Source organism: Hemitrygon akajei, chromosome 19, assembly GCF_048418815.1.
Source record: "Hemitrygon akajei chromosome 19, sHemAka1.3, whole genome shotgun sequence".
Taxonomy (NCBI): Eukaryota; Metazoa; Chordata; class Chondrichthyes; order Myliobatiformes; family Dasyatidae; genus Hemitrygon; species Hemitrygon akajei.
In genome coordinates this window covers 74,458,103-74,472,908 of record NC_133142.1, presented here as the reverse complement: position 1 = coordinate 74,472,908, position 14,806 = coordinate 74,458,103, and the positions used below count along the sequence as shown (strand labels likewise).

The 14,806-nt window shown below is 38.9% G+C and overlaps 1 protein-coding gene across 3 annotated transcripts in view; it reads right to left on the bottom strand.

Moving 5' to 3' along the window:
* Nucleotides 1–14,806, bottom strand: part of celsr3 (cadherin, EGF LAG seven-pass G-type receptor 3) — a 355,541-nt gene that overhangs the window by 46,740 nt on the left and 293,995 nt on the right. For all 3 annotated transcript variants that reach the window (XM_073072880.1, XM_073072882.1, XM_073072881.1), the window contains 3 exons: nucleotides 12,952–13,126; nucleotides 10,003–10,115; nucleotides 8,651–8,730 (listed from right to left, as the gene is read on the bottom strand). In XM_073072880.1, coding sequence (XP_072928981.1) covers nucleotides 8,651–8,730; nucleotides 10,003–10,115; nucleotides 12,952–13,126 — 368 coding nt within the window. The remainder of the gene's footprint in view (nucleotides 1–8,650; nucleotides 8,731–10,002; nucleotides 10,116–12,951; nucleotides 13,127–14,806) is intronic.

Genomic DNA, 14,806 nt, shown 5'->3' with positions numbered 1-14,806 from the left:
CATTTATAGGGAGAAGCACTGTCGATGTTTCGGTCTGAGACCCTCTGTCAGGACTAACTGAAAGGAGAGATACTAAGAAATTTGAAAGTAGTGGGGGGAGGGGGAAATGCGAATTGGTTAGGTCTGGAATTCAAACAAAAGCGAAGAGCTTTGAGACCATCTCGGTGGGGGATGGAGGTATATAGGGACTGGACGTCCATGGTGAAAATAAGGTGGTGGGGGCCTATATACCTCCAGATCTAACCAATTCCCCTCTACCACCACTCTTCTCCGTCTAGCGGAATTAGTTCTTACTCTCAATAATTTCTCCTTTGGCTCCTCCCACTTCCTCCAAACCAAGGGTGTAGCCATGGGCACCCGTATGGGTCCCAGTTATGCCTGCCTTTTTGTTGGCTTTGTGGAACAGTCCATGTTCCAAGTCTATACAGGTATCCGTCCCCCTCTTTTCCTTTGCTACATCAACGACTGCATTGGCGCTGCCTCCTGCACGCATGCTGAGCTCGTTAACTTCATTAACTTTGCCTCCAACTTGCACCCTGCCCTCAAATTTACCTGGTCCATTTCCAACACCTCCCTCCCCTTTCTTGATCTTTCTGTCTCCATCTCTGGAGACGGTTTATCTACTGATATCTACTATAAGCCTACAGACTCTCACAGCTACCTGGAATATTCCTCTTCCCACCCTGTCTCTTGCAAAAATGCTATCTCCTTCTCACAATTCCTTCGTCTCCGCCGCATCTGCTCTCAGGATGAGGCTTTTCCTTCCAGGACGAAGGAGATGTCTTCCTTTTTTAAACAAAGGGGCTTCCCTTCTTCCACCATCAACTCTGCTCTCAAACGCATCTCTCCCATTTCCCGCACATCTGCCCTCACCCCATGCGCCCGCCACCCCACTCGGGATAGGGTTCCCCTTGTCCTCACCTACCACCCCACCAGCCTCCAGGTCCAACGTATAATCTTCCGTAACTTCCGCCACCTCCAACGGGATCCCACTACTCAGCACATCTTTCCCTCCCCCACTCTTTCTGCTTTCCGCAGGGATCGCTCCCTACGCGACTCCCTTGTCCACTCGTCCCCCCCATCCCTTCCCACTGATCTTCCTCCTGGCACTTATCCTTGTAAACAGAACAAGTGCTACACCTGCCCTTACACTTCCTCCCTCACCACCATTCAGGGCCCCAGACAGTCCTTCCAGGTGAGGCGACACTTCACCTGTGAGTCGGCTGGTGGGGTATACTGTGTCCGGTGCTCCCGGTGTGGCCTGTTATATATTGGTGAGACCTGACACAGACTGGGAGACTGTTTCACTGAACACCTACGCTGTCCACCAGAGAAAGCAGGATCTCCCAGTGGCCACACATTTTAATTCCACATCCCATTCCCATTCTGATATGTCAATCCATGGCCTCCTCTACTGTCAAAATGAATCCAAACTCAGGTTGGAGGAACAACACCTTATATACCAGCTGGGTAGCCTCCAACCTGACGGCATGAACATTGACTTCTCTAACTTCTGTTAATGCTCCTCCTCCCCTTCTTACCCTATCCCTGACATATTTAGTTGTTTTTTTTTTCTCCCTCTCTCTGCCCATCACTCTGCCTGTTCTCCATCTCCCTCTGGTGCTTCCCCTCCCTTTCTTTCTCCCGAGGCCTCCCATCCCATGATCCTTTCCCTTCTCCAGTTCTGTATCACTTTCGTCAATCACCTTTCCAGCTCTTAGCTTCATCCCAGCCCCTCCGGTCTTCTCCTATCATTTTGCATTTCCCCCTTCCCCCACTACTTTCAAACCTCTTAGTATCTCTCCTTTCAGTTAGTCCTGACGAAGGGTCTCGGCCTGAAACATTGACAGTGCTTCTCCTTATAGATGTTGCCTGGCCTGCTGTGTTCCACCAGCATTTTGTGTGTGTTGCTTGAATTTCCAGCATCTGCAGATTTCCTCGTGTTTGCTCAACAAAAAAGTAATCTTGCTTAAAATATTAAAGAAATGTGTCATCTTTAACTTTAAGCCTTTTGGAAATTAGGTCATCTTTTACTCACAATAACAGAAATTTTGACCAGGGGTGCCCAAACTTTTGCATGCCACTGTACAATCACTCAATCCATGTACATAAGCTATTTTACGTATTTATATTTAACTGTTTTTTAATATTATTATTGTGTTCTTTATCTTACTGTGTTGTTTTTTTTTCTACATTGGATCTGCAGTAACAATATTCCATTCTCCTTTACATTTGTGTATTGGAAATGACATTAAACAATCTTGAATCCTGAATAGGAGCGGTACCATACAAATACACTGAAAGTGCGTCAATGCATTTGACTTAAGTGAAATCTATGCAAGAAGATGGAGAAATATTTATTGTACCACAATAAATATGTAGATCCATTTAAAAAACTTTGTTAACTCTGAAAAAAACTTAGTCCCATTCAAGTAAAACTTCCCTGTAATGACATTGTCTAAGATTTCAACTCATGAGCAGCACCGGCCTACCCGCCATTAAGGACATACATACACAAAGGTACTGAAAAAGTGCCAGTAATGTCATGAAGGATTGTACATACCCACCCCATTCATGGACTGTTTGTCCCACTCCCATCAGGGAGGAGGCTACGTAGCATCCACACCAGGACCACCAGACTGAAAAACAGTTACTTTCCCAATGCAGTAAGACTGATTAACATCTTCCTTATTAACCCACCCCTCCACACCCCCACAACTTTATCAATTCACATCAGTTACCTTATGTACAGTGTCACATCACTTTATGGACACATGATTGATGCATGCATATCAGCTATCTTATGTATGTATGTATGTATGTTTAACGATTTTTAAAATTATCATTGTTTTCCTTATTTTATTCCATTTTTTTTGTGCTGCATCGGATCTGGAGTAACAATTATTTTGTTCTCCTTTACACTTGTGTACTGGAAATGACAAACAATCATGAATATTGCAATCAAACACAAAATACAGTATGTTTAAACTGTCATGTTAGCTTAAAAATACTTGCTAATGCAGAGTTTATTGATATGCCCTTGACATGAAAATAAAGAGGATTGAAGATGGTATTGAGAATATAGCAACCGTATTTTCTGCACATGGAGTACTGCTGTTTTACTGCCAGATGGTGCTATTGTGCTGCTATTAAACCTGGACAATATTATTACTAGAGAAACATGCAAAGATGCTGGAGGAACTCAGCAAGTCAGTTAGCATCTATGGAGGGGAGGAAACAACCAATGTTTCAGGGCTGAGACCCTTCAGCAAGACTGATTATTTTTAATCTGCTGTCACTATTTGGAACACATTTAGTTAAACCCCACTTCTTGCTGTTTGAAAATGTAACCGGGTTGGGTAATAAAACAACTGATATAATTGCTAAGAAATATCCTAAAGAATAGGGATTTTGCCCTCCTGGTCAACAAAGTTTAAATATATTTACCCTGGTTTTGCACCTGTTAGATCTTTCGGTAACAAAAGATGTTAATTTATTTGTTAATAAGATCACTTTGTTAAAAGCATGTCTTAAAACTCAAATTAAACAAATCAATAACTAAACATAAATATTAAAACATTAGTGTCAGTAAACTTTAGATTGGGAGATGACTTTGTATTGCACAATATAAAAATATTGAGATTCATGCTGATGAACTCCTGGAAAGTTGAGGTCAAAAGCAAAAGAGCTATGACAGAGCTAAGGGTAGATATCAAAGCCTGATGCTGTTGATCTCACTGAAGCTTCAAGTGGTTTTCTTTCTCCTGTGTAATCAAGTTGGTTTCATTAGCTGCATGTGTAACCTGTTATGTACCCCAGGGCTCATATTTTCTGTGGCCTATCACTTTAAAATGTTGGGAGAATGAGACTGGCTTTTGGACACTTTGAGTTGTTATTAAGAGAGAGAGAGAGGGGCGAAGAATGCTCGGAAGATTGATGTTATGGTTTCTCAGCAGTTTGTTTACATTTCCACAAGGACACTGCCTGCTTGTAAGTTCTTACGGAGAGAGAAGGGCGGAGCAGTTTGATGGACAGCTGATGTTCAGCATGCTGAAATAAATACCAGGTCCTCTGCTACACAGGCAGACACACGGTTTTGGACACTGGACGAGCTTTGTTGTACCCATGGGAAGGTGGGGTTTTTGGAGGATCGATCAGTGGCTCTCTCAGTGTGAAAAGGTGTGACCGGTGGGGAATTATTTGTGTGTCCACCCTTGCCTGGGTGATAATTCCATCACTGAAGAACGGTCGCACGTGTTACGGTCACAGTCGGTGACTTCAACAGGATTTCAGAGGACAACAGGGATTTCCGAAGACAACGGGAAGATCGACGGCATCAGCTCACCTCTCACCTCCCTCTTTCTCCAACGTTACTCAACTAACTACCTCGAACTGAACTGAACTCTCTTCATCATCGTAAGACTATATCCATCCACCCCTAGGTTTGAAAGAGCCTAGTCTTGTTCCTACTTCTACACTTATGCATATAGATAGATAGATAGATAGATAGATACTTTATTCATCCCCATGGGGAAATTCAACTTTTTTCCAATGTCCCATACACTTGTTGTAGCAAAACTAATTACACACAATACTTAACTCAGTAAAAAATATGATATGCAACTAAATCACTATCTCAAAAAGCATTAATAATAGCTTTTAAAAAGTTCTTAAGTCCTGGCGGTTGAATTGTAAAGCCTAATGGCATTGGGGAGTATTGACCTCTTCATCCTGTCTGAGGAGCATTGCATCAATAGTAACCTGTCGCTGAAACTGCTTCTCTGTCTCTGGATGGTGCTATGTAGAGGATGTTCAGAGTTTTCCATAATTGTATATCATTAATATGTGTATCATTGCTAACCTGTTTAACACATCTGCATTTATATTACTGTATTGCGTAGCTACTAATAAACACTATTAGTTTATAGCAATACCAGATTCCAAAGTGTTTTCCATTTCTGCTGGTTCTTTAATCCATCATGGGGTACGTGACACACCTAAGACCATATTGATTCATGGAGGCACTTTTCTGACCCACATCTTTAGGCTCTCCCAACTGCAGTGTGGCCACAGCCAGGAGATTTTCTTGCTAAATTCTGAATAAAATTTAAATAATCTTTTTGGAATATCACTGAGGTTTCCTAGATTTCCTAGATGTATCACAGTTGCAATAAATAGTACATTGGAGGGGAAGGAGATTAAGACCACTAGAAATATGATTTAAAAAGAAGTGAAATAAAAATAAAAGAGTAAAGGAAATTTGGTTTAATAATGACAAATAATAGATATACACTGAACATACAATGTGAGAAATAATCAAGCTGATACAATTCAAGCAATGCAAATAGAGGAAAATAACTGAGCAGCTTTACAAGAGTATTCATTAAACACATATGAGTGAAAAACATCTCTACTTTTCATAGCTCAATGATAATGATAACTTACTTTCTACAAAGAGCAGTGATTACTCATGGTTTTGAAATACTATTGTGCATTCTGTACACTCCTAATGTAATTACTTTGCTGTTGAAGAATGCTGCCAGCTTTAACTAATTCAAACAGATAAAGCCAGACAATCGTGTTCACAGGGAAATATTCAGAGTTCTTTTGCTTCTTAATTTTTTTAAACTCCCATTCAGCTGTTATTTGAGATCTGCAAATTTTACTTGAATTGTGTCAAACATATAATTCAAATTTTTTAAATGAAAAATAAAAATGCATCAATGATTAGGAAGTAGGTAAGAAATTGGGCATCAGCGGCATAGTGGGTGCAACATACTTCACTGGGTTTGTGCATATAAAATGGGTGATGTTGGGGAAAGGAGAAAACAAAAAAACCCTGAATTTCTTGACCTTGTTCAAATTTAATTAAAAAGCTAGCATCTGTCAGTACAGACGTTTTACCTTCAGAGCCATAATGGCACAGGAGGCTGCCATTTGTGCCATTGAGTCTATGCCAGATTAATACTGATGTTAGAATCACAAATATTGTGTGGTCAGACACAGTTCAAATGCTACCTATAAATCTGCTGATTACATAACTATTGTTGGCAGAATTTCAGATGCTGGTTAGGCGGCGTATGGGAGCGAGACAGATCAGCTGGCTGAATGGTGTCGCAACAACATCTTTGTACAAAACGTCAGGAAGACCCAGGAATTGTTTGTGGACTTCAGGAAGGGGACCTAGAGGGAACACAATCTGGTTCTCACTGAGGGATGAGAAGTGGAAAGGGTGAGCTGTTTCAAGATCCTGTGTGTCAACATCTCTGAGATCTACCCTGGGCCCCAACATATTGATGCCATTACAAAGAAGGCATGACAGCAGTCATATTTTTATTAGGAGTCTGAGGAGAATTGGTATGTTGATATGTCATCAAAGACATTCACAAATTTCTACAGATACAACATGGTGAATATTCTAACTGATTGCATCACCATCTGTTATGGAGGGGCCACTGTACAGAATCAGAAAAGGCCATCGAAGGTTGTAAACTCAGCCAGCTTCTCATGGGCACAAGCCTCCCAGGCATACAGGACACTTTAAAAAAAAGTGATGCCTCAAAAAGACGGAATCTATCAATAAGGACAACCATCACCAAGGACATGCCCTCTTTTTATTGCTACCATTAAGGATGAGGTAGAGGAGCTTGGAGACACACATTCAATGTTTCAGGAACAGTTTCTTCCCCTCTACCATCACATTGCTGAATGGACAATGAACCCATGGATACCATCTCACAGCTCCAGGAACCCTGAATTTGATACTGGCCTCTGGTGCTGTTGGTGTGGGCTTTATAAATGCACAGGATTCCTCTAAATGCTCTTCTTTCCTCTCACATCCAAAGACCATGCTGGCTATTCGGGTTACCAAGTGTCATGTCTTTAGACGATAGTGCAAGAGTAACACATAGAAAAGAAATTGCAGGATCTATGTTTTTTTCAGTGCTGCAAGGGCAGGCAGAAAGATCATTGTAGCAAATTTTCTGCCTCAGACTAGAACTGCAGATTTTAAACCAGGTAGTATCTGAAAACTGCTGTCACAGACGTTGTCCTCATCTGGAGGGTGGAGCTTAGTCATGATGGCGCTAAACTGCGACTCCTTTGCTTGCATCTTTGGAAACAGCTCCATTTCCATCTTTGATATCTCTATTTTTCCCTTTCAGGGTTCTTTAGACCAGGAGTTGCACGCTGACTTCGGTTCTTTGCGGGAATGGGACCCGCTCTCAGGGTTTCGCGACTGACCATTATTCAGCATTCCAAGGGTGCGGCCTAAGAGCTTAGCTCGCCTTTGGAGGTCTGAGATCTCGTTGCTCTGGAGACAGGTGGATTGAAGGTCCGTGTCCTGGCAGGAGATCAATGTGTCATGGGAGTCAGAAGATCTATGGCTGCGTGCCATGAGGCCTGAATTCTTTGGGCATAAAGCACGGAAAAAGTGATGCAACGGGCTTTTAACATCATAAACCAGTGAGTTGTTTGTTATGTCTCCTCTCTTGCTGTGAAATGGAGACACCTCTTTCTCCCTTATGAGGGAGAGAGAGAGCCTGTGGTATGTCCAATACCTGTGTCTTTGCTGTTGCTTTGCTGCATGCTTGAGTGCGCAGTGGTGGGTGCCGATGCTTTGTTTTGCTGGTGGGGGGATGGACATTGTTGCTTACTGCCACCTACATGCAGGAGGGAGGGGAGCTGGGGGGGACTTTGGGTTCTAACATTTAACATTCATTCTTTGAGGCAATCCTCTGGTTTTGTGGACGGTTGCGAAGAAAAAGCATTTTCTGATGTATATTGTATATATCTTTCTGACATTAAATGTACTTTTGAAACCTTTGATATCTTTGTTGACTTGGTTAATATATCCCACACACTATAGGAAAAGACATGAATGAACTTACTTTATACAGTACTTTATTTCTTCTCTTAAGATATCAGATGTCACAAGTAAGGATATGGATTGTTTGTATTACTTATGGTTTTTCTTTACAACTTTTCTGGTTTCTTACCATTTTGTCAGATTATTTCCATTGCTCTTCCATAATTTCTACTGATCCTTTATGCTTCAAATCCGTCAATCTGCATGTTTCTCTTCACTATGTTTAAATCTAGACTTAGTTTATTGCCTCTCATCCTACTCTAAATCATTCTTTCCAGAACCTTGGATTTTATTTAGTGTATCTTGTTAAATAAACATGGATGTGCAAATATGTAGTAACATATGGACAATAATTTTTGATATTCATTAATCAAATCTTGGAACAAAATTCACAACTACAATCTATAGGGTGCTTTTTAATAGCTACTAGTTAATTAGCATTTAATTCATTTTCTTTCAAAGGAAATTATTTACATATCTTTGTGAACAATACGACAGAGAGTCCTGGGCAGTAAAAATGAGAGATAAATCATATATTTTTGTTTTACTATTCAGCAAAAAGCAGAAGAGGAGAATTTTGCACTGGATGGCAACTCACTGATACAAGGTGTTCATTCTAAAAACTTAACCAATGCAAGGCTGAATAACTTTACAACTGTTTCAGTATTTAACAAAATACCAGGAAAATAAATAAATGTCAATATCTGTAATAATTCTAAAATTATAATTGAAATGGCAACAGTGTTATTGTTTGTGATTAGTATAGTAGATTTGACTACTTACAGTATTGATTGTTTCTTGGTTTCTTTCTGCGTTGGGGCACAGGAAATTCTTGCTACCAACAAGGATATCACAACGTTCATCTAAAAGCAGCAAACATCTGGATGAAACTTCAAGCAAATTTTAGACTTCAAAAGGTCTCCAAATATACAATTGATTAAATGAACAGACTGAAGGATTTTTAAACAAGGCTACCATGAAAACAGTGGTTTCATGAACAAGGTCGGAAATGAAATACAAGAACAAAAAGTTAACATACAGATAATATACAGTAGTTCAATATGCTTTACAATGGGATAAGAGTACAAATATGAAAACATTATAAATATGAACTTTTATGAACAAACATTTAAAAAACATGAACATAAAAGACAAAAAGATTAGATAAAAGCATGATTAAATAATAGATTTCGAACTGATGATTAAAAGAGTTGGCTTACAGCTTTAGGTATTGAATTCCACACTTTAGGAGTGTCATTCAAAAAAGTTGATCCACCAGTTAGCTTTTGAGGGAGATGGTTTAAACTTAAGATGTGAGAAGATATGAGAGCTCGATCAAGATTATAAAATAAAAGGTACTATGTACCTATGTAGTGATGTACTATGGTCCCAGGCCATTAAAAACAATAAACTAGCAATGCAACTGTTGTCAGAATATATTACTGTTTGTATTTTTACAGACAACATGGACAGCCATTTTTTTTACTTTAGCAATGTTCTACAAGGGTAAAGGTCAGGAGAATCTCTCCTTTCCTTTGGGTCTGGAAGTTCAGTTTTCAGAAGGAAGTGTGGTGATTAAGAAAAATTGCCAGTAGGAGAGAGTAAGTCAGATAAAATGATTAGCCAGAATAAGGAAAATGCAACTTGATCATTATGCCACAAATAAATGTAATAGAACATATATGTCAAACTCAAGGCTCGCGGGCCAAATCTGGCCCATGGTGGAATTATCTTTGGCCCGCGAGATAATATCTAATTACTATTAAAGCTGGCCCCAGTAATCGAAGCGCCTATGGCGTATGATATGGGTAATGCTGAGTTTATTCAGGTACCAGGTTTTCAGGGTTTTTAGTGTTTATTCGGCAGTCTTGCTCGGCAGTCTTCTTCATAAGAAACGGAATTTGTAAAGTGAAACACTTTGTAGTTATAGCAGAGACTGAGACACATGAGAGCAGGCTGAAAAAATGGAGGCAACGAAAGCTGCGTTCGCACGCGTCCGACTGATCCGGCCCGCATGAAGCTGCATTTTGCTCATCCGGCCCATGACCTAAAATGAGTTTGACACCCCTGTTATAGAAGGTACAAAGTTCCAAAACTAGTGCTAAAAATATTATGGGAGATGGGTTCATACTTACCACAATAACAACTGCAATTGGTCCAGCAAAGCTCCAAATCAGGTTATCATGTACTGAAATCCAGCAGAAATCAGGATTCCCATAACCGTCTGGGTCCAGGCCAACTGCAAGACCTGAAAAAGATGTACTAGTAATAAGCTGAGAGAAAGATATAGTTGCAAATCTCCTCAGACAAATTGGACTTTACATCCATGTCATCTAGTAATTAACTGCAAGTGATTATCTTCTCAACTGTAGATGGGTTGTATCATGTGATTTGGGAAGGGCAGAAATAGATTATAGAGAAACTAATAAAGAGGAAAAGAGTTATTCTTTGTAATAGACAGCAACAGCATTGATTAAACCCACTCATTCTCAAATAGGAGCGCTAAGATATAATTTTGGGATTTTCAGAATCAGAATCAGGTTTAATATCACTGGCATATGTCGTGAAATTTGTCAACTTTGTGGCAGGAGTACAATGCAATACATGATAATATAGAAAAATTGTAAGTCATTAAGTATGTATACATATAATAAAAGCTAAATCAAAAATAGTGCAAAAACAGAAGTAATAAAAGTGAAGTAGTATTCATGTGTTCAATGTTCATTTAGGAATTGGATGGCAGCGGAGTAAAAGCTGTTCCTGAATCATTGAGTGTGTGCCTTTAGGATTCTGTACCTTCTTCCTGATGGTAATAATGAGAAGCAGGCATGTGTTGGGTGATAGGGGTCCTTAATAATGGATGCCGACTTTGAGGCACTGCTCCTTGAAGTTGTCTTGGAATCAACAGGCTAGTACCCAAGATGGAGCTGACTAATTTTACAACTTCCTGTAGCTTCTTTTGATTTCAACTGTGCTTGAAGCAGTATTAGATTTCCAAAACAAAATGCAAATCAAGAACAGGAGCTTGTTACAAAAGCCTTCCACTCTGAATACCACAGGAACAGAAATTAGTGTATCTTTTTACTTGTGATGTTTCAGGAGGTAATGCTCAAGATGGCAAATATACTTCAGAAATTAAAAAAAAGTGTTCAGTACCTTAATGGATTCCCTCTAGGGAATGAAAAGAAAATTTGTCAAAGATTTGAAAAATATAGTGGAAATGAAATGATAGAATGATTAAATTTAGTTTCTTGTGTACAATCAAGAACTTTGAGACAGTCTAACTGCACATTAGATCTTGATTCTTCAACAAAAATCACTGCTCTAAAAAATTCTAAACTTGCATGCACCAGTTGCAAATTGTATCCATGCATCTAAACCCATCATTGAATAGAAACAATACAAATACACATTTTCACAGCATAGAGGCAATGGTAGAGATAGAGGTACACAAAGTACTGCGCAAAATGTGAATGTTGGGTTAAAACCCAGTCTGAAGCAAAATACAAGTGCAAAAAGTAAATCAGATGAAGATCTAATAACTAGATTTGTCATATGTAGATTGAAACACAAATTGAAATGCATTTGTGTCAATGACCAACACATCCAAGGATGTTCTGGGGACAGCCTGCAATATGGTCATGCTTCCAATACCAATATAGAAAAATGCAAAAACCCACCGCATTTTCAGATTTTTGAGATGGACATGAATCTTGCATGTGGCATTGAATTTCATTTCTCATTCTTACAGGTTGCAAGTCCAGTCCATGTACTTGATGATATAAATCACATAAATTAAGGAAACAAATGATCTTTATAGCCAATCATTACTCTGCAAGTGATAGTTCATATTTTTGTTCAAATATTTATCAACTTTCTTTGTAAACATCAAAAGTGCATCTACATTCTAATAACGGCCTTTGGTAAAGTCCTTCCAAAAATTTATTTTTATCCCTTAGTCTATGCCTCTTTACAAATTCATAGTCCAGAAAATCTTTCCCTAACTCCTTCTAAACTTCTCAAGAATGTGCTATTGAACATGGCCTTAATTTTACGTTAAAGTATTTTAAGTCCTAATTGGCATTATTTTAGAGAAGTGGATCATTTCTATGGCTTCAATATCCTTGCAATGATGCACCAAAAACTGTATAAAACACTTCCAACTGTGACTCAATGTTTTGTGTAAATTCTGCAGATGGTGAAATCCAGAGCAACAGACAGAACTCAGCAGGTCAGGTGGCATCGACGGAAGTGAATGAACAGTTGACGTTTTGGGCTAACAGCCTTCAACAGGACCGGAACATGCCAGAATAAGAAAATGGAGGGAGGGGTAAGAGGACCCACTGGATGGCAATAGGCAAAGCCAGGTGGGTGGTAAATTCATCAATCTTCCTCATATTTGTACGTAAATATCCCAATTGGATTTGCCCTTTCTATCAAACCATTAACTTTAAAGGTCTATTTGTGGGTCTACGTTGTTTACTGATCTTACAGTCAGAATTATGACTTCTACGTCACGCACTGAGTCATTGTAAACATTTGACTAGATTTCAGAAAGCGGGCTGATAATTACTGTCACTTGCCATGGGTGAACCTCCACTACTAAGCCTTGTAGAGAATTTAGAACAAAATGCTTACTCTCCAATATAATAGTCCAAAATACTACTTTACAAAAATGTCTGTCTTAAACGCATTTTGTATGTTTAGGAATATTACGAATATTTGCAGAGATCAGAGGTAAGATATTGAGTGAGCAAATTTGTCCTAGTATATGAAGAAACATAGTGCCAACAGAACGCCCTTTTCATTGGTGTGAGATTACTATTATGTGTTATATATGTAAAGGGACACAATGGTAACATTGCAAAAAGAAAGTTTGTATGTTTTTCCCATGTATACATGGGTTTCCTCTGGGTGCTCTAATTGCCTCCCACAAAGACCAGTCAGTAGGTAACTGGTCATTGTAAATTGCCGTGTGATTAGGGTAAGGTTAAATAGGTTGGTTGCTGGGTAGTATGGCCCACTGGGTCAGAAGGGCCTATTGGCAAACCATCTCCAAATAAAATAAAAACACTGATGCTAACCTGTAATGATGGCTGGCACACCCCAGCCAATGGCATAATAGAACCTCATAGCACCATAGTTTATGTTCCGAACTTCAGTCTGCATCCTGTAGATGTGAAGCCATTCCACAAAAATCCAGGCAAAGGTTGCCATAAAAAAATAATGCAGCAAGATGGCAATCACTGTGCAGAGGAACTATGGAGAAAGAAGTTTGGATGGTTAATACAGTTCATATTAAAAGGATGTATTGGTAACTTCTTACTATGTAACTCACTTTAGTATAATTATTATTTAGATTTCTATCACCTATAAAACTGAGACAAATAACATACAGTTTTTAATACCTCATTATTATCATTTAATTATAAACAGCAAATACTTTCCATTTTGCCAAAGGCAGCTGTTCATCTTTTGGGATACATTGAAGCTCAGCAGCTTATTGGAGGGCAGGTGATTTTACAACCTGAGCTGCTGCACCTTAACTTTGAGACTGCATTTTCACATCCTTCACATAACTCATTCCCGTAGTAACTTTCAGAAGTGTCTTAACTTCAACACTTAAAATCTTTCATGAGCTGGACTTCCGCAAAGAGTGACTGCCATGATTACTTTAAGCTGAAACAAATTCAGGATTTTAAAGATTGACAGGTATAGCAGCTATAAAGAAGCAAAAAGAAAGATACCAATTGGTAGAAACCAGCTTTAATTTTAAAAGCTCATTATCAAGAGGAAAAAGCAGCTGTGGAAATTAAATTTGTAACAATAGTTTGTTTGAAAGCTTTCAAAAATACTCTGTATTAATGGCTTTTCTCCTAAAGGTAGAAATTTGTATGTATGCCAAGACTGGACATTCACATCACAGAGGTTACATATTCCCATATCCATCAGTCTAACGTTAATTATTGTGGAACTAACTTCAGGACTTCTGACAGGGTTTGCTGGATTCATATTACACTGAACTCACAATATGTGTTCACATACTATGAATATGAGCCCATATTTATACAATGTGGTCTTGGATACACATTAAACAGCAAAATATTCACATAATCTGTGATTTAGAATTTGAATACATGCAAACAACTCAACGTCCAATGATTCCCTAAGGCACGGGTTCCTAACCTTGGTCCACAAATCCCTCTGTTGATTATCTGGGTGCATGACATTAAAAAGGTTGCCATCTCTGCTCTAAAGATACATCATTAACCTTACCATTCCTACAACAGTCAGCATAGTCAAAGACATGATATTCTCTCTTCTCCCCCCTCCTTGACAATACAAATTCTGGAAGCACCTTCTATCAGGCTCAAGGACAGCTTCTATCCTGCTATTATAACAAGATTAGATGGACTCTTGACCTCACAATCAGCCTTTGATTCCTGTACTGCCCTCTCTCTGTAGTACTTTATTCAGCACTCAGTTGTAATGAATTGACCTGTATTAATAGTATGCAATACAGAGTTTCCACTGCACCTCAGTATATATGCCAATAATAAATCAATTTAACAATTTGTATAATTCCACATCAATACAATAAGGAAAGAAACTCCTTCAAAAATTATCAGCCTTGTTTTGCCCAAGCAAAGAAGTCATGTCAGAATGCATGGAAAGGTATAACATGGCTGAAAGGTTCTATCAAACCTTAAATTATATTTTAACATCTCAAATTATCTCAATTCTGAGATTAACAAGTCATAGAATCATGCATCATAGAAACCAACTCTTCAGCAGAGTTGGTCTATGCTGAACATTAAGCATCAATTAATGAAACCTCATTTCATTCTCACATATTTCCATCAATATTGCTAGTCATCTACACTCGAGTCAATATTAATAACCAAACAACAAGCTTGTATGATTTGGGATATCACAAAA